The sequence below is a fragment of the Lepisosteus oculatus genome, chromosome 29, assembly GCF_040954835.1.
Source record: "Lepisosteus oculatus isolate fLepOcu1 chromosome 29, fLepOcu1.hap2, whole genome shotgun sequence".
Lineage (NCBI taxonomy): Eukaryota > Metazoa > Chordata > Actinopteri > Semionotiformes > Lepisosteidae > Lepisosteus > Lepisosteus oculatus.
This window is the reverse complement of record NC_090724.1, coordinates 5,668,931-5,687,829: the sequence shown is the minus strand read 5'-3', so window position 1 is coordinate 5,687,829 and position 18,899 is coordinate 5,668,931. Positions and strand designations below refer to the sequence as shown.

The window sequence follows — 18,899 nt, the reverse complement described above, 5'->3', positions numbered from 1 at the left end:
CCTGTAACTTGCTTATTATGGCAAATGTCGCATCTGGGAACCAGCTGTTTTATCATGAGGCAGGAACATGAATCCACGGGTCACAAGTGGAAACCACGTGCGTACAAAGTGGAAGTGTGTTTAAAAGCCGGGGCGTGACTCAACCCACAGGGTTGGGGGATTGTGGAACAAGTAACTGATCTCTGCTGTTGGGGGGGAAAAACTGGTTTCTTTCAAGGAATGGCTGGAAGAGATCCTTGGATCCATCAGCTCCTAACTCCCAAAGAGGACACATGGTGTCCTCTCCCTCGTAACCTTGTACAATCTCGCTCTGAATACAGGTGCAAGACGGTTTGCAATCCCTTCAGCACCAGGGCAGAGCTAATATACGTATCGCTCGGTATAACTCCTGTGCAGATCCTCCACTGGGCTGTCCGAACAGATCCACTGTATAGGAAATTCAGGTGGGGAGCTGCGTCAGCATGCGTAGGCTGCAAAGGAACAAGTAATAGGTTTATTCCATGCTGAAAAAAAGAAGAAAGAGAACACAACGTTTCGGCCGTGGAGCCTTCTTCAGGCTCCACGGCCGAAACGTTGTGTTCTCTTTCTTCTTTTCAGCATGGAATAAACCTATTACTTGTTCCACTGTATAGGAATGTTATTTAGATGCACCATCAGTCTAGTGGTGAAAGGTTTCACTGTTTCTTTAAAGCCTTATGGCACCCCGCCCCCCCGTGTTCCCTAGACTGACCCCATGTTGTGGGTACTATATCCCCCCCTCAGTAGCCGGTACAACAGCCTGTCACAATATCCTGACCCTTTACTGCCCCCAAAAGTTTGTAAGTGCTGACACCCCCTAGTTATTCTATGTCCTGCTTTCTTTTTACAAAATAAAGCTGAAGAGCGATCACACCCACCCCTTTAGCCTAGTGCATATATGAATTAATTAATGCATTATTTTCATTCGAAGCTTTTTTTTTATCAGCGTGTACCCAAGGTTTGCCGAATAGTATTGCGAGAGCCAGAGGCGATCTCTTGAGATAAAAATCAAACAAAACGGCCAAAACACCGGAATAACTGCGGGCCTAGGTACCCTCTTCGTGTGCGTGTGTGTGCCCTGGCGTCGAGAGCTGTCGGCACCCCCGCCGCCCCCCCCTTCGTTTCTCCGAGCCTGAAGAGAAAGCTTCTGCACTGCACAAACGAGGAAGTGAGCAGTGGCCGCCGGCCTCCTTCCCTCCGTGTCCGCCAGTCTCTCCTTGGCAAGGAGAGGATATAATGCAGCACTTGTCTTGGCTCCTGTGCGCTGGGCACCCCTCACCTCGGCGCTGGAAGCAGGGCGACTCCGGGAGACGACACGGCGAGCCGCGCAGAGCCCGGCGGAGAGAGAGGCGCACAGCGGCAGGTAAGCGACATTGAGGATCAATACAAGGTTAAGTACATCAGCCGTTTTTCATTATTATTCATTCTGTACCGAACGTAAGAAGGTGCAGTGCACCTCTCATTGGAAAGCGCCCCCGCTTATTCGCTGACCGTCTTTTTGCCGTTTTTCGTCCGTGAGAAGAGCCATAGGAAGCGCCTGAGGATTGTTGTCTTTGTAACAAGTGCACTTCTGCATAATTGAACGTGGTGGACTTTTCTAAGCTCATCTGTGTAAAGGTTGCCTGCGATGCGCTTGTGTCGTGTGAGTCTTGGTTCAAGGTAAGGGGGATAAAAAAATGCTTTCTAACAGAGCTCTCCTTCTGTCGTTTAGGATTTGATTGAAATATCCATGAAATAACATACCAGCTGGCTCCCAGAGATGGCAACAGTAAGTTCTGGTTTTGTTGGACCGGTGGAAGTGTTATATGAATAGACGATGCTTGATTTGAATAAGAGCTCACTGTCGTTAGGTCTAGACGTGGAGAGGGGACAGTAATGTTCACTTGACTAGCGATTCATTCGGTTAAGCAGGTGCTATAAAGCTGCGTAATAGTTTTCTTTACGGTTCTTGTAGTAACAGACATGCCCACGCCCCCCCCAAATAAAAGAAGAGAAAAGAAATTGGACTTAAAAAAAAAATCTCCTCTCAAGCGAGACATTTCATGTACATTTTTTTTCCTGGTGTTCAGGCGGTTGTGCGGAAAACCAAAAGCTTCACCCCCTGTGTCAGATGCAGCAGCCAGTGCAATGGTCAGTGTTGTGAAACACTGGGTTACTCTGTTGAGAAATGAAAGCCCGTTCACTGGAATTGTTTGTCGTAATAAAACTGAAGCACCGCTGGGCGATGTGGATAAGCCAACAGAAAATATCACTGCTGTACCTTTTACTAGATATCAAACTGCTGTGCGCGTAACCTAATTTTTGTTTTTTCATTTACCTCAGTGGTTGAGTCATTTCCTTGTCAGTTTCGGAAATTAAGCCTTAAAACAGTGGTAGCTGCTGACAAAACACTTGTCAGATGGAGATCATATTTAAGTCTCTTGTGCTTGCTTTTAGTAGCTTTAAATCTCACAGTGCTTTGGGAATGCTGTGAACTGATATTTCAGGACCACTGGATTAAAAATAAAGTTTGGATTTGGGCAGATTTACTAAAAGAATTCCACCACAAAGTGTTGGACACATTTCATTCCAAGTCTGATGAGAATGTGGGTATTAAGGAGACCTCAGTTTCATTTTGTTGAAACACTGAATTCATCTTCAATGTTTCCCCCTTTTTCACCGGTGCTCAGCGTGATGTGACCAGTCGGAGTGTACAGGTATCAGGCTGCTTCTTACTTCTCACAAAGACGGGGGTTTAGAACACCATCCTTTCATTTTCTAACCACTTCATCCAATTCCGGGCCATGGGGGAGCCCTGGCCTATCCCAGCAAGCAATGGGCACAAGGCAGGGTACGCCATGGACAGGACGCCAGTCACTCACAGGGCAGACTCAGACATAAACACTCACAGCAGAGCCAATTTTCCCAGAAGCTGATTAACTCACCAGCGTGTCTTTGAACTATGGGAGGGAACCAGGGGAAACCCATGAGAACATGCAAACTCCTCCCAGACAGCGGCGCAGGTGCAGAATTGAACCCAGGGCCCCAGCGCTGTGTGAGGCAGCAAGTAAAACACTGTGCCCCCCCTTCCGCCCTCGCAGCCCCATCTGTAAAGGGAAAAACCCGTGATTTAAGGAAGGGTGGTTTCCAAGTGTCACAACGTTCTGCCGTTGTCAGACACAAGCGCAGGGCCATGAATGAATCTCAGACCTTTGTCCCTGTGCTGTGGGAGCTGGCTTCTGTCCAGCGGCTTTGTAATGGCATCGATACGGTAGAAATAGCTCCGAAACAGATGTTGTAGAGCTAGAGTGCAGCCCTGGTTTCAGTTACTGAATTTAAATAGCTGTCGCTTCCTCTTGCTCTTCTTCAGAGGGGAAGTTCTGAAGGGTCACTGGGGAAATAAAACACATGCCAGCCAACAGCGGCACCTCGCCATAACTGAAGGAGCTAAGAGATGTATTTTGAGCCCATCAGTGGTGACTCCTCTAGTCTTTCAAAGTTGCTTGGATTATTTTCTTAGACAGCGGCTCACAGTTGCGGCAGCAATGCTAACCACTGCCGCAGCACTGGGTGGACCGTGACGACATTTGATACTCTTTTGAAATGGGCAACACAAAAGCCACCACTGCGCGACCTGGTTAACTCTGCTGTCCCAGCGACCGCTGGATAAGAGGAGTGAAACTAGGCCAAACGATGACAGCCAGCACCATTGGCTTGAAGGCACAGCGACAGGGTCTTTGAAGAGACCCCAATGCATGCTCTGTGCTCAGGCCTGTGTGTCCGTCTCCCCTTCTCTCCGCAGAAGAACTGGGTGCCCGGCACGCAGTGTGTGGCCAAGAGCGACCACACCAAGCCCAAAGCTGGCGAGCTGGCCTACCGTAAGGGAGACATCCTCACCATCGTGGAGATTGGAACAGTAAGTTCATTTCCCCTCCGCAGAGCAGCACTGAGCTCAGCATAGCAAGCAGACCCCTTACCATCTCGTGTCTCTGCAGTGGCTGGTGGGTATTTTTATTTTGGGGGGGGCAGTTTTATGAGGTGTGCCAGCTCAATGATAAACGCTTTTGTGTTCAAGGGCTGAGTTAGGGGGCCAACAGTCTGTGCTTTTGCCCAAGCTCTCTGTGCCTGTTTTGACTCAGGGGAAGGGGCTGTACAGAGCTCGCCACAACAAGACCGGGGACGAGGGGCTCATCTCCGCGGGCAACGTGCGCGAGAGGGAGGCCATCCGCGTGGACCCCAGCCTCAGCCTCATGCCGTGAGTCGCCCCGAACGCCCGGGCACCAATCCACACCTGCTTGCGAGCGACCTGCGGCGTGGTTTTCAACATCTTTTTTTCGTTTGTTTGTTTCTTCTTTCTGGTAACTCAAAATTCTAAATATAGACCCTTGCTGTTTATTTGCTCTTTTTAACCACGTCCAGCCTCAACTGTTTCTCAAGTGCTGTCCTCTGGCTAGGTTTGCAGTAGGTTCTGGGATCTGATGTCTGCCACATCGGATGTACTTTAGATATAGATCTGAACCATTTAATAGGGTAGTTGAAAAGCTTTTAAATAAGGAGGGACATGCATGCAATTCTTGGACAATATAAAAATGAATAGATATAATGACCTAAAACATTACTTCTCGTATGTCTGTGTATAATGTTTAGTATTTCTTATTTTATAAACAAACTTCTTTCCATTTCCAAGACAGCAAGTATTTAAGAATGTCATTTGAATTGTGAAAAGCAGAGGCTCCCCTCCAGAAAAATGTAAAATGATTTGATTGTGGATATTACGTTATTTCTTTTAACTTCTGGATGCAAGTTTTTTCATAAAAAATCCAGTTTTCAAGTCTGTTCAGGTGGTTTCGGTGATCTGCTCGTGCGCTCTGCGGGTTTCTGCTGTAATGTTGTACTGTGTGCTCTGGTGCTGAGAACTGGGCTTTATAAACTGGGCCCTAGTTCTGAAATCCGGGCGCCCCCGTGCCTTCATCTTCCTCGTTTCCTCACTGGTGTCCCGGCTCTTGCCCCTCTCACTACACTACAAAGGGTTGTGGCAACGGCACAGAGGATTATAGGATGTGATTTCCCATCAGTTGGTGAGATCCACACCATCCGCCGTCACAATCAAGCCCCATCCATCATTCAGGACCATCCCGGCCACAGTCTGTTCTCCCCCTGCGCTCTGGCGAGAAGTACTATTAAAACAAGGACCACTAGACTCTAGAACAGCTTCTACCCCACTGCTGTGCGCATAGCAAGCAGACCAGTGCAAATGTACAGTACATATGGCAATAAACTCGTCTCCCCCCCCTCTCTCTCAGCTGGTTCCATGGGAAGATCTCGGGGCCGGAGGCGGTGAACAAGCTCCGCCCCATGGAAGACGGCCTGTTCCTGGTGCGCGAGTCCATCCGACACCCTGGGGACTACGTGCTGTGTGTCAGTTTCCAAAAGGAGGTCATCCACTACCGGGTCATCTACAAGGACAACAAGCTGACCATCGACAGCACGCAGTACTTTTACAACCTGATTGACATGATCGAGGTGCGTCTCCCTCTGCCCCATTCCAGACCAAGAATGTTTAGGGGATGCATGGCCAATTCCCTGTGAATCCCAGTTTCTGGAATACCAGCAACACCATTGACTCAGCGGCCCAGTTTGAAAATGCTCGGGCGAGAGGTCTCTTGTTTGATTCTGGTCACACTGACAGTGCTAGTTTTTAAATAAATCCAGAAGAGCTGTAGGAAGTTTGGGGGGCCAAGCTCGATTCAAGATTGTCTCTACTCTAGGGTGTGCTCTGTCTGGGGAGGAAGCTGACTTAAATGTGGTGAATTGCTAGTCGGATTGCGTCACATATTTCAAGGAAGACTGTAGAGGTTGTTGTTTAAGACGTAGTTACTTGGGTTCAGACATTTCTACCCCTGCTTTTTGGGTCATCTTGCATTCTCCCCTTTACTATCAGCATCCTTTTGTTTTTAAGCAGCTATTAACATGTTCCTGTTGTCCCCTTGCTCTTCCTGTGTGATCATCAGTTTCTGATCTGATCAAAGCAGACACGAGAGATTGTGATAGTAGCTTGGTTACCACATTTCCAGTAATCCTTCACAGAGGTGGGCAGAGGGAGGAAACATTGAAGCCCCAGTCTTACTAAAGTCTCAAACATTTCAAAACAAGCGGATTTTGCAAGACCAAATTGCCTCACAGCTTTAAAAGCCAGGGTTATTAATAGCTTTTATCGCCTTGGCTTTGAAAGATTGTCAAGCTCAAGGAAGAAAAGTTCTATCAGAACCGTTCAGCCCTCAGTCCTCCTAGAGTTAGCTCACTTCAGAGCCTGACTCATTTCCCTGTGTTTTTCACATGATAAGCAATAAGCAAAAGCATACTGCTGCCCACATTTAGCATAAGTGGCTGAGTGTTGGCTGCTGGTGTCCCTGTTTTTAGCAGAATGGTCAAACTGGAACACACCTATACCAAATGGTCTTTCACTGGTAAACACTTAACCACAGTTTCACCTGTTAATGATCCGAATAGCAACTTTCTGCTTGCGAGCTCTGGAACCCAGAGCATTTATTTATATTTTTCTCTTTCCTGAACTAAAACCAACAATCTACAAGTGGTTTTGTCTTTTGTTTTCCCCAAAGAAAAGTTATGATGACATCCTGGTTTCGAGCTGCTGTGCTGGTATAGTTACGTCACCTTTAGATTGGATTCCTTTATTGAAGTGTTATTCTCATTAGGAGAGGATCCTAATGACAGCCTTGCCTTTTTGGTCCAAAGGAATTTGCCTACTACAGAGTGGTAATTAATACTAATGTGTTAAATGCCCACATTTTGTATGACACTCCTCTTGTTCAGTTAAACAAATGGTATTTAAAGCAATAGATATTATTGGAATGTGGCGGTGGTGTAATGTTAAATTCTGAGCATGTTAAGAAAGAAAGTATTTGCTGAGACGTGACCCCAGAGGACTAGACATGAGACTGCAACAGGGTGAAGTGTGAACTAGCAGAAAGGCACCCTGACTGCAGAGTAGGCCTTGTGTTAGTAACCCCCCTCTCTCCTCTTCAGCTTTTTCACACCCTGTGATATCTTGTGCTCTGTTATGAGAAGAAAAAAACTCTAGAGTTCCACTGACCACTACACAGTGGAAACTTCACATGTCGGATGTCTCAAGTATGAGGTTTGCGGATTATCACGAAACCTAAAAATAATCGCCTGAATTTAAACTGACAAGAGGAGTGGGCATATTACATGTCTCCTCTGCACAACACTGGCTTGTGGGCTTTTTTAATGGTGTTTTCTCAATTCATTCTGTTTAGCCGAAGCAGAGAAATAACTGCTAAAAATGTGAAATGGGAGCTTGAGTATTATTAATTGGGGGCTCGTTAAAAAAAACGTTTTGAGGTACCAAAAAAGCATCTCGCTCTCTCACTATCTGCTAACGAATCTGGAATCGGAAGGGAATCCTACTCTCCACCCCACCTTGTAAGACAGAATAATTTCCCAGCAGCAATTAGATCTGCCAGCAGTGCTGGTGCTCCGAATTGGAGATTCCCAGGAAGGAAGCAGGCCTTCTTTGGACCAGATCGCAGACTGTTGTCATCAAAGTCCGAAAGCTTCTGGCCGATTAGGGTGGGTAGCCAATGCGCTGCGTTATTGACGTAAGGGGACGTTATTCCAAACTGGCAAAATAGCTAATGGAATGTCAGTGAGCTGCCAAGAACATGGTGGATGGCCCCTTCAGATTTCCAGTGAGTCTGCAATATCAGTGTATGTCAGGGACAGTTAATAAGCGCTTTAGCTTCAATTTAAGCCCTGACCCAGGCCTCTGCTGTCTATACTTCCAAGGTTATTACAGAATGTTTAAGGGGACACCATTCCAGGTGGAAACTGCCTCTGGAGCTCTGTGACTCCAGCTCCTACTCGGTACTGCTCCTAATCTCTGAGGAGGACTAAAAGGTTAATAACGCTTCAAATTCAGGAAGGAAGGATATTGCATGCACAGTAGTCATTCAACATGTATCTCAGAACTGAACCTTGGTCACCCCAGTAGTCACTCTGAGACAAGACAGCTTCGTCTTTACCACCTGATGAGCGGCTCAATTGCAGGGGTGGGGAAGTTGTGCATCGAGCAGTATTCAGAGGGGTTTTCCAGGGAGAAGCTTTGAGTCGACTGAACAGATTTCTGTTCTGCACACTTCCTTGTTGTGAGTGTAATGTACACATTCTAGAATGTTGTGGTCTGGGACAGCGGATGTCTTCTGAGTGGTTTTTGTACTAATCGCTCTGTATCAAAGTGTGCAATCGAGGTTTGCATCCAAAGCTTCGCTGTAGGCAGGGCTTGATTCTCTACGATTTCACTGCAGTGCATACTGACCCTGCTGTTTACACATTCCTGCTGAATACTCTCAGATTCCAGGTTTTTCTGACATTTTGTGCACCGAAAGGAAGGGAGAATTCAGTCACCCCCCCCCTGATCCAACTCATCCGATTTAGGTGAAAATCTCTTTTCTAGTCTGTAACAGTAGCTCAGGCAGACCCGCTGGGCAGTGTGTTATTATTGTTTGTGGGGAGGGGGTTTTCTCTGAAAGGGGTGACTTGTGGTTTCACTGCAGTGTCTGGTTGCTCTTGAGCAGGCATTAACAGCATGGCCGTTGAATCATGTTAACTGTTCCTGGAAACTGCAGCAGGGGGCAGGGAGTTATCTTGACAAAGGGAAAGGGAAGGCTGCATCGCGCTTGCTTTAAATAAATTCCCAAATTTGCTAGGCATTGAGGCGGTAATTTTAGCTCATCACACAGCCAGGACAAATTAGCCGTACTTCCTGTGACAAAAAAGCTATTTACTGTATTTAACCAACAGTATCGTGAAACCTGCAACATAGAGGAATGGACTTGGTCAAGACAGAACCATTGCAGTACACAGTATTCACAACCAAACTGTTGAGCAGGCAGGTGTGAATTTACACTCTGGCAAGGGCAGTGGCTTGCTTATTTTCTCAAATCTTTTTATTTGTCTTCAAGGACTACAATGTAATCTTTAAAGATTCCTAAATCCTAAGATTTCCTAACGCAGTGCGCCCTCTGAATAGCAGCCGGTCCCACCCCCCGCCCCTGCTCCGGCAGTCAGCGTTGCCCTCTCGCCAAGATGACCTCTCTCTGTTTCAGTTCTACATGAAGAACAAGGGAGCCATCGCCACTACCCTGCAGAAACCCAAACAGAAAGAAGGAGCCAAATCCGCCAAGGAAGAGCTGTCTAAAGGTGGGGTTCAGCCAGAGCGAGGTTTAGCTCCTGCCCCCCCCCAAGACAAACGTCACAGCACCCCTTCTGGAACCAGCTGAGAGATCAGAACGTATTGTAGGAACAGTCACTAATGAGAGAAGCCTTTCGCCATTTCTGGTCCGTTTGGCAGACAGTAATTCATTGATCCCAGGACCTCAATTAACTGTTTCTGGATCAACATCAGGGTAACGGCTTTACCCATGTGGATGGGTGCCTTGTTGCACACTCCCACCACCCTTTGGGTAAAGTAGTGCCTCCTGATTTCAGTTTTAGAGGCACTTCTGCAGAGTTCCCACTTGTGTCCTCTGTAGAAAGGCATGCTGGGATTCCCCCCCAGTCTCTTGCTTGAGAAACAGGGGTTTTAGGAAAACCTGTTCTATAAAAATGTCCTTATTCTCAGCTGAAAATTCAGGGTCACTTTAGAGAATCCTCTAAGTAAAGACATTTCAGCAGAAACTTACATTTCTATCTGTTTTTCATGGCTCATAAAGCCCCGATTATCTGCTCAGGCCAACTCGAGCATTCCCTTTACTGTTAATGGACCTGTAAAAAAAAAACAGTACACCTCTTGGGTGTGGGTCTAGATTCTTCTTATTTTCTGCTAAAAATTCAAAGAATTTGAATGTGATTTTTATTTCATTTGAATTAAAAAAAGCTGACAGTGTTTATATATATATATGATTTATATATTTTGCATTGTCTTTTTACTGCAGCATCTTCGCTTGACTCTGCCACTTGTGTCTGCAGTTCTAGGTGATAAAATGACTTGCTTTCCTCATATACAGGATTTCTTGGGGATATTGTAACTTTAGCACAGAGAAACATTTCTTATTTTATACTCAACACAGGCTGAGTGCTTTTAAAGAGCATATGAATCAACAGGACTCTGCCTGCCTCTTGCTCAAATGTCCTGTCCCTGTGTTTCAGCGGGGTGGCTGCTGGATATCGAGAAGCTGACCCAGGGACAGAGCATCGGAGAGGGCGAGTTCGGGGGTAAGTCTGAGCAGAAGCCAAGAGAAACTGAACAGGGTTTTCTTTAGGGATGAGGAGGTCAGTTGTTCAGAAGTGGATGCAAGGCCAGTTTCCCCTCCAGATCAGCACAAGGACAACCATTCAGCCTAGTTAAGGGCATGCACCAGACCGCAACAAAAACACTGTGCACAACATGGAGCACACACAAACACCTCCAATAGTATTTCGGCCTCATGAATCGCACAGAGCCCCACACAGGCATAGAGGTTGTTTTATACAAAGGCACAATGTACTGTAGGGAATTCATCTGTTTGGGAAGACTTGGGGAGATTAAAAAATAAAAGCAATAAAGGTATTTGCATTTGGGAAATATGCTTTCTGGGGAAAAATAATTTTTAACAAATGTGTACTTATGGCACTGCGAATGTCGATTAAATTGCTGTATTTTGACAAAAGCATAAAGAAAACACTGGATTTCTAGTAAAATATGATCCTAAATGTTGTTTTTGTTATAAAAACTCTTATTTTATGAAAGGAAGAAAGAAAAATTGTTTCGGTTTCTCCTGCTCTAGAAACTCGAGGAATACGAAGATGTGAAGTTTCAGTTCTTAATTCTCTTGACTCTCTAGTTAGCAGTGTATTGGATACGGAAGCAGTTGCCACGTATGTGAGTCTTAAAGTAGTTCAAAACTATCTAAGCTCAAACCTACATAATTATATAGTCAACAGTTTAAAAACATTTTTCACAAAGGGTATGTTGGAGTGATTGAGCTTTAACGGTCTCTTTCGTATTTCGCTGTGTTTGCTTATATTTTTGTTTATATTATGCTTTAAAGCACATTGGTTTGAATACTCTCCGCCTCCAGGCGGTACTAGTTACAATACTGGATAAGATCAGATGTTATGGGGGTGGCCGAGTTCACGAAACAAGAATCCGATTGTCGCGGAGTGATGTCGCCACAGCAGCGGCTGAGCGGACTGTGTTCTCTATCTCCCCCTAGCGGTGTATGAAGGGGAGTACATGGGCCAAAAAGTGGCGGTGAAGAACATCAAGTGTGATGTCACCGCACAGGCCTTCCTGGAGGAGACCACTGTCATGACGTAGGTGTCTTCCGTGCTCTGTCTGACTTTCTGCCCTGGGTGGTATCCTTCCTGTGCGTAAAACCCTGCATCAGTCATATAAATTCATTGTGACCTGACATGATCTGATTTAGCAGTCCCTGTATCCCCCACTAGCTACCCCGTTTCACCCAGCTCCTCTTTATTTCTGTCTCTCTGTTGTAGCCCTGCCTTGCTCCCTCCCCTCTTCCCCACCCAGGTGCTCTCCATGTGGGCATCTCCTTCTCATCCTCCATGTTGCTCAGTTGGCACTATGTTTCTCTGCCTTCTCGTTCAAAACCCTGGTCGTTCATCCTCCCCCCCTCGGATTCTGACTGCTGCCACTCTCTCCCTCACCCAGGAAGCTGCAGCACCCGAACCTGGTGCGCCTGCTGGGCGTGATCCTGCACAACGGCCTGCACATCGTCACCGAGTTCATGGCCAAGGTGAGCGATCGGGGGAAGGCGAGAGGCGTCCTCCGGCAGAGACTTCTGACGTGGGAGGGTTGGCAAAGCTCCTTGCGTTCTTGATCGATGCAAACGGCTGTGGGATTGCGGAATATGTTGCAGAGTAAAACGGAAAGCTCGTTGCACGCAAAGCGCAAGAGCCATGGTGACGCTTTGCAAATGTGCGGCACAGCTTGTGCAAGAGAGGTTGATTTTGTTTGCTGTCCCCCCCCCCACAATGCCCGCAGGGTGACCATACATGACCGGTTTCCTCTGACACAGCCACAGAAGTGAAGTAAATGTGCTGTAGATTCCTGCAGTGAAGCTTTTAGTTCTGCAAGGAAAAAAAGAATATAAAGGTTACAATGGAGAGGAGGCCATGCAGCCATTCTGACTCATTGGGTTTCTAATAGCTAAGTGGTCTGAGGATCGCATCCCGCTGGTTCTCGAAGCAAGACAGCCTTAAAAATATCTGAGTAGCTTGATCCAAACCTCCAACCCTGTACAGGCATGCCTCCTGTTCTTAGCCTTAATTGTACGTCCCCGAGCTGGTCTGTGAGATGACAGCATGTGTAGCACAGCTTCCTGACCTGATGTGTCCCTGCTCACTTCAGTTATGACATAGCTCTGGTGTCACTGTGGGCTGTAGGTGTCACAGTCGTGGTGTATCATACTGTGGAACCCTCACTGGGGTGAGATCAGCTCAGTTTTAAAATGCAATGTGATTGGCGTAATGTTACAAAGAAGTTGTTCCATTTTTCATCTGACTGTCTGGTTATGGACTTAAAAATGTGTCCGTCTGTGTGTCTGTGCTGCAGGGCAACCTGGTGAACTTCCTGCGCACCCGGGGACGATCAGTGGTTGGAACCAGACAGCTTCTGCGCTTCTCCCTGTGAGCTCCTCTCCCTCTGTCTCTCCCCTTGTCCTTGCAGGAGAGACCTCGACCGCGAGCTGTGCCTCCGCTACCGAAGCTAGGACAGTCCGCTTGGCTGAGCCAGCTCTTGTGATCACTCAGTAGAACAGTCAGACACGTTCTGAGCTCCTTCTGCAGTCTAGTGTGACTGTACTGATATGTGAATCAATGCCCACATTCCAAAGCTGCTCCTGCATCTCGCTCAGCTGGAAGACAGGAAATGCTGCAGTCTAAGCCCAACTAGAGCCATCCATCCATTTTCTAACGGCTTTATCCAACTGAGAGTCTCGGGGCGAGCCGGAGCCTATCCTGGCAAGCAATGGGCACAAGGCAGGGTACACCCTGGATGGGAGTGCCAATCCATCATAGGGCACACACAGACACACACAGACTTCCTGACCAATTTTTCCCAGAAGCCATTTAACCTAGCGGCATGTCTTTGGAGTGTGGGAGGCAACCGGAGCACCTGGAGGAAGCCCACAGAGGCAGCAATGCTAACTAGTCTGCTACTGTGTCGCCCCCTATCTAAACACTGTAACACAAAGCAATAAGTCCACCTTCAGTGGTTTGCTAGGGCCTATATTAACTTGATTCCTGTTGCTGCAAGTAATCTAAATGAAGAATCATGGGTTTTTTAAATAAAGTTCTGAGTCTTTAAATGAGGAGTCGCTTAGTGTGCGGAAGCCAATGGGGTCTGCATTTTCAGTGGGTAAGATGAACAGTGAGGCTTCAATGCAAGTTCACTGATAGAACTACAGTTGACCCTCGCTATTTGAGTTTTTCATTTATACAAGATGTAGTTATTCCCGCCTGTTTTTTCATTTAACGAGCAGGTTTTCACTGTAACGAGTTGGGCTCTCATCAAGCACTGCTGAGATTCTTCTTTGCTTCACGGATGAGGAATTTAATTTTTATTAATTAGTACATTTAACCAGTTTTATAATAAAGGCTTTGTGTTAAGTGCAGGATATAGTGTGTGTTATTGTACAGGATAGTTCCTAATGTTCACGCATTTGCTAACAACTGTAATGGTGTAACTACTGTACTGTAAATGAGCAGGAGTGTTATTGTTTTGCTCCTTATTGTTTAGGAATTGGCTAAGACTTTAAAGCATGTCACTCAAATAATTTATCGGTGTTGTTATAGTTTTCATACTTAGGCGCCATTCTATGTTGTGTTAAGGTGACACTTTGGCGTTTGAGGGAATATTTTTGAGTTCTGTAAGTAATAGAAATATGAGTTTTCATCTTACGAGCAGTTTTCCGAGGAGCAAATTAAACTCGTATAACCAGGGATGACTGTACAGTCTGTTCCATCGTGACACTTGCATGAAAGACTCATGTATGGACAACAGAAGCTCAAGGTCTCAGGAGTGGGCTGTACCGGGGGTCACAGGCGATCCGTGTGTGTCCCGCAGGGATGTGTGCGAGGGCATGGAATACCTAGAGTCCAAGAAGCTGGTGCACAGAGACCTGGCCGCCCGCAACATCCTCATCTCCAGCGACAGTGTGGCCAAGGTCAGCGACTTTGGCCTGGCCAAGGTGGACACCAAGACCTCAGACAACGCCAAACTGCCTGTCAAGTGGACTGCTCCCGAGGCACTGAAGAAAGAGGTATGCTTCCCCAGAGGAGGGCGCTATACTCGTACTATGAGCATTAGATGAAAACAACACAAGCATTATGTGCATGGCCTATAGGCGGTCATCACTAATTCCACTTGTTTCCAGGTTACCTATGCCACTGGGAGACTCAATGTAAAAGGAAGTCTGATGAAAGAATTCAGAAATCAGGAGAGGACCTATATGCTAGTAAATCCTAACTGGAAATCAGTTTCCAAGATCTGTGCCCTGGTGTGACCCTGGAGTGGTGACCTTGACATTACAAACACGATTTCAGCTATTTCAGATTTAGCCTGCTCATAGGAGTCCAGATGTATGGCACTATTGCTCAAAGTATAGCCAAATTGTTTGGTAATGCATACACAGGAGGCTAACATCCAAAGATTACAAATTAAGAAACAATAGACTTCAAAATGAAGACAAATAGACTTTGCCCAAGCATTGCACTAGTATTGAGGATGTCACATTAAAGCGCAGTGAAATCCTCTGGGATTTGCCAGAGGGATATCTCATTTCATCATATGTTATCCCTGCAGCAGAAATTCTCTACGCGTTCAGATGTCTGGAGCTATGGGGTTCTTCTCTGGGAAACCTTCTCCTACGGCAGACAGCCCTATCCAAAAATGGTGAGTCGTCGCTGTTAATACGGACAGAGTCTCTGACACCGGTCCTGGTACTATGTATTCTCAGCCTGGATGAGAGTCAGGTCATTAAAATGAACTTTGTTGATGACTTTGCATTTCAACTGAAAAAAATAAGTCTGCTTAAAAATGTATTTGGAAGAACGTAAAGAAATTTAGCAGCCTGTGCTTTTGAAGTTGTTCTGTCAATAGTTCCTTTGTTTCTGCAAGGTGCAGATCTTGGGAGTCTTTTTGTTTGTCAGGCATTAATTATTATTGTCCTTGTAACTCTTAGCTTTTTTTCTTTTTGCACTGCTGAGCAAAAAAGTGTATTAAATGGATAATTTCATACAGTGCCCACTGTATCCATTACAACTATCAGCATTTTCTGACCGCAAAGAAAAAATCCCAGATCTGTGACCTAAACAAAGGTGAGCTCTCAAGTGGCCCTTCTCAGGCGCTGAAGGAAATCAGGCCTGATTAGGACAGTGAGAGCTCTGCTGCAGATGAATGATGGCTGTGCTACGTCACTGTGTCTGCTCTTCTGGAAACAGATCTGCTGCACGTCTCGGTCAGCCATGGAGTCTCCTGGAGTGCAGGCCAGTGGCAGGGGAGGATTGAGAGAATATCCTTTCCTGCTTTCTGCGTGTCTTAATCAGGATTAATCACCTTAGGTTTCTTCTGGCAGTGTGCGTTTCACTTCTAGGGCATGTTCCAAAGACTTTATTCAGCTTGAATTGGGTCGGGGATAAAAGGAAAGAATAAAAAGAGGGCAAGAGCACAGATGTGCCAGAAGAGGGCAATCAGGGACAGCATTTGTATTGAAACTGTAACAGGCGACATAAAAACGCCTTTTTCGAATGCTAGAGTAATATTTAATCTGGTGTACTTTAATGTAACCTGACTCCAACAAGTCTTTTGCTTGTTTAATGATTTCGATGAGCTCTGGCTGAAGTACGACCTTTACAGGGTGAGATCACGATACTGCTGTCATTAAAAATGACAAAAATAAAAATCAGTTTTAGGTTCATTGAAATAAATCCCATCCTGTTTTTTTTTCTTCTGATTTACATAAGTGAAGACAATTACAGAGTTTGGTATTCTGTTTAGAAAAGCATCTCCTCGCAGACTACTACGCTGTACCTGTGTGAGCTGACATGTTGAATAGTGTATTTTATAGGAAAGCATAAAGTAGGGTAAGGGTTTGTAGGCCCTATTTCTATGGTAACGGCACCTATTAACATTGACCCAGGAAGGAGAATGTTAGAATAGTTAGGCTTTCATGGCTTGATAGTCTGGCCCTATTTGTTTTCTTTTTTTACTCATATTTTAATAGGTTTCTTATATTTACTCATACTTATATTACTTGATATTCTTTAGAGAACTGGCAACTTTTCAGTTCCTCCAACTATAGCTCTCTCTTTTTTAATATAATATGATTTAATATAATATTATTTTTATACACCTGAAGAAGGCTCCACGGCCGAAACGTTGTGTTCTCTTTCTTCTTTTTTTCAGCGTGGAATAGACCTATTACTTGTTCCTTTGCAGCCTACGCATGCTGACGCGGCTGCCCACCTGAACTAATATTATTTTTGTTTTACTCAACTGTTTAAGAATAGCCAGTTGTCGGTTTTCTCCATCTTGGCCTGCGGCTATGAACCATGCAGCCGCACACAGGGGAGAAAGAGGAAGTGCGGGCAGGCTCCTCCAACCTGACCCGCCCACCTTTGAGCCAATCGACTTTTAACACGTCACAGGCTGCCCAGCCCCCTATTGAGGGCTCAGTGCTGATTGGAGGAAAGGCTTGTCCCTCACTGACAGTTCTCAGGGGCCTCAGTTCTGCTGTGGGGCTGAAGGAGCCCTGGCTAACAGGTCTCTACCCTGACATGAGCCAGGCCTGACAGCTCTCTTTGAATCCTCCATACCCTGGGAGGTGGGAAGAGCTGTTAAACTGGTCTAAGTAAGGCGGTAGTAAATTAAATCGGGCTAAGCTGAAATTAAAACCAGGAGACGTGTCCCCCTTGGAGCTACGGCTGGAAAAAAGGTGCTCTCTCTGCTCCGTCTCCACACAGACATACATTACTGTATCTTATGAGCTTAAAACAGTCTTGGTCGCTAACGACAAAGGAGCGATAAGCTTAGCACAGTGACTAATGGTTTGTGAGCTGGAGACAGAGACTGAACTGCAGGGGTCGGTGTGGGGACATTGTAAGCGATGTGGACGAATGATCGCCCCCGTGTCTCTGCGCTCTGCCCCTCAGTCCCTGAAGGAGGTGAAAGAGAAGGTCGAGCACGGATACCGGATGGAGGCCCCCGACGACTGCCCCCCCAGCGTGTACGCCCTGATGCGGAGCTGCTGGGAGAGCGACCCGGGGAAGAGGCCGTCCTTCCGCAAGCTCCGGGACAAGCTGGAGAAGGAGCTGCGGGCCTGCGGCGCCGGGGCCGCGTCCTGAGCCGGGGGGCTCCGGGAAGGGCTAGCGGCAGAGCACGGGAAGCTGACCTGGCCGAGAGCTCTGTGCGCTCGGCACCAGGGCCCGTTCTGCCCGCCGCCTGGGGGTGCTGGCGTGTGTCTGCCCTGTAGCAGGGCTCCCGTAAAGGACGTGGGGTATTAGTCAGGCGGGGGTGTGGCTGCTGAGAATCCCACATTCCCTGCCAGAGCTCGGATCCACCGCTCACGTCAGCCACTCTCTTGGGCACTGGTCCTGTGCAGAATGCAGAAACCATTTTTTTTTTTCTTTCGTTTTGGTGTTTCGTGACCTTGCTCACCTGTCGCCCCGAATTTGAATCACCCGGGCTCTTTTCTTCGCCCCACACTTCGCCGAGGGCTGAGGCTCGGGGTGGGGCGTCCTCAGAGCCTCCTGTCTGTCTCGCTCCCTGTTGGGACCCCCTCACCTGAGGGTGCCAGACTGCCGGTGCTCAAGAGCAGAGAACCGGGTCTTTGCCAGGACGTAGCGGTGAGGCAGGGAGGGGGAATTGGAAACACAACCTCCGTGCCAAAGTCATTGGATGCCAAAGAAAACCTGCTTCTGTAGCTGAGACATTGACCGTTATACCCAGACCTTCAGAGGCAAAGCGCCGGTAAGCACTTACAAAACTATGGATCTTTTCTAAGCATTCAGAAGGAAGCCCAGGTGACAAGACGGATAGCATTTCTTCTCTGGTTCCACTCCAAACCAACAAAAATGCGGAGCAAATCCAGAAGGAAGCCGATAAAGGAAATGGTTGCATGTGGTCAGATATGTTTACACTAGGACCCTCCTCTCCCTCTCATACAGAGCAGTGATTTCCTTACCTTTCCCATCTCTTCACATGGGGTGACCTCTGTGCACACTATATAATAAGTACCTATAACAATAAAAGCTCCTTAAAGGCTGTACATCTTGGAAACCACAATAAAGAATGTTATTTAAAATTGTGTTTTGCATTGCAGATGCATTATGTTGTGGTGGACAGGGGCAGGATTACTGTAACACTGAGGGGAATGCAGTTACAGCGACCCAGCTCAGTGCCATGCGGTCTCCTTCTTTGCTCTTGCAGAACCTGGGCTGTTCTGAAGAAATTAATCCCTGGGCTGAGTGCCCTCTGTGGAGTCCTGACACAAATACTGAGAGAAAGAAACACAGCTGATCCTGGATTACAGCTCTCTTCATTCAGTCACGTAATTGTCTACAATATGCCCTGGGACTTGGGGCTTAATATGCAAAATCTTGAATGTTATTGCTGATATAAGTAAGGAATTACAGGACAGAAGGGCAGGGGCTTTACTGCTACAAGCTTTTAAAGAGTTATAGATCAAGATGTCTTTCTGTTTCAAACAAAGAATCCATTATGAGACTCGAGACAGACTGTTTTTGCCTGCTTACAGGTTGATGAGCACACATTTTCTACATTCCAGCTTCATCCCTGTCATGTTCCTGCAGGTCTGACTGTCGTGAAGGTGCTCTTTGTGGGAGTGCTGTAAATTGACAGA

General features: G+C 46.7%; 1 protein-coding gene across 2 annotated transcripts; it reads left to right on the top strand.

Moving 5' to 3' along the window:
• The first annotated feature begins 1,134 nt into the window (after nucleotides 1-1,134).
• matk (megakaryocyte-associated tyrosine kinase) lies at nucleotides 1,135-18,344 on the top strand. Of its 2 annotated transcripts, none has more exons than XM_015365783.2 (13): nucleotides 1,135-1,381; nucleotides 1,730-1,786; nucleotides 3,800-3,913; nucleotides 4,137-4,252; nucleotides 5,301-5,520; nucleotides 9,144-9,237; nucleotides 10,186-10,251; nucleotides 11,232-11,331; nucleotides 11,690-11,774; nucleotides 12,593-12,666; nucleotides 14,105-14,300; nucleotides 14,846-14,932; nucleotides 17,191-18,344. In XM_015365783.2, the coding sequence occupies exons 2-13, from the start codon at nucleotides 1,778-1,780 to the stop codon at nucleotides 17,380-17,382; spliced, it is 1,353 nt and encodes a 450-aa protein (XP_015221269.2). In that variant the 5' UTR covers nucleotides 1,135-1,381; nucleotides 1,730-1,777; the 3' UTR covers nucleotides 17,383-18,344. The 2 variants fall into 2 exon arrangements, with proteins under 2 accessions (XP_015221269.2, XP_015221268.2); XM_015365782.2 differs by having other exon boundaries at nucleotides 1,136-1,381; nucleotides 14,843-14,932.
• Nucleotides 18,345-18,899: the final 555 nt, after the last annotated feature.

Coding starts and splice junctions, on each gene's coding strand:
- matk (XM_015365782.2), top strand. Junction 10,252..11,231: donor CGGAGAGGGCGAGTTCGGGG/GTAAGTCTGAGC, acceptor ATCTCCCCCTAG/CGGTGTATGAAGGGGAGTAC. Junction 11,332..11,689: donor GAGGAGACCACTGTCATGAC/GTAGGTGTCTTC, acceptor TCCCTCACCCAG/GAAGCTGCAGCACCCGAACC.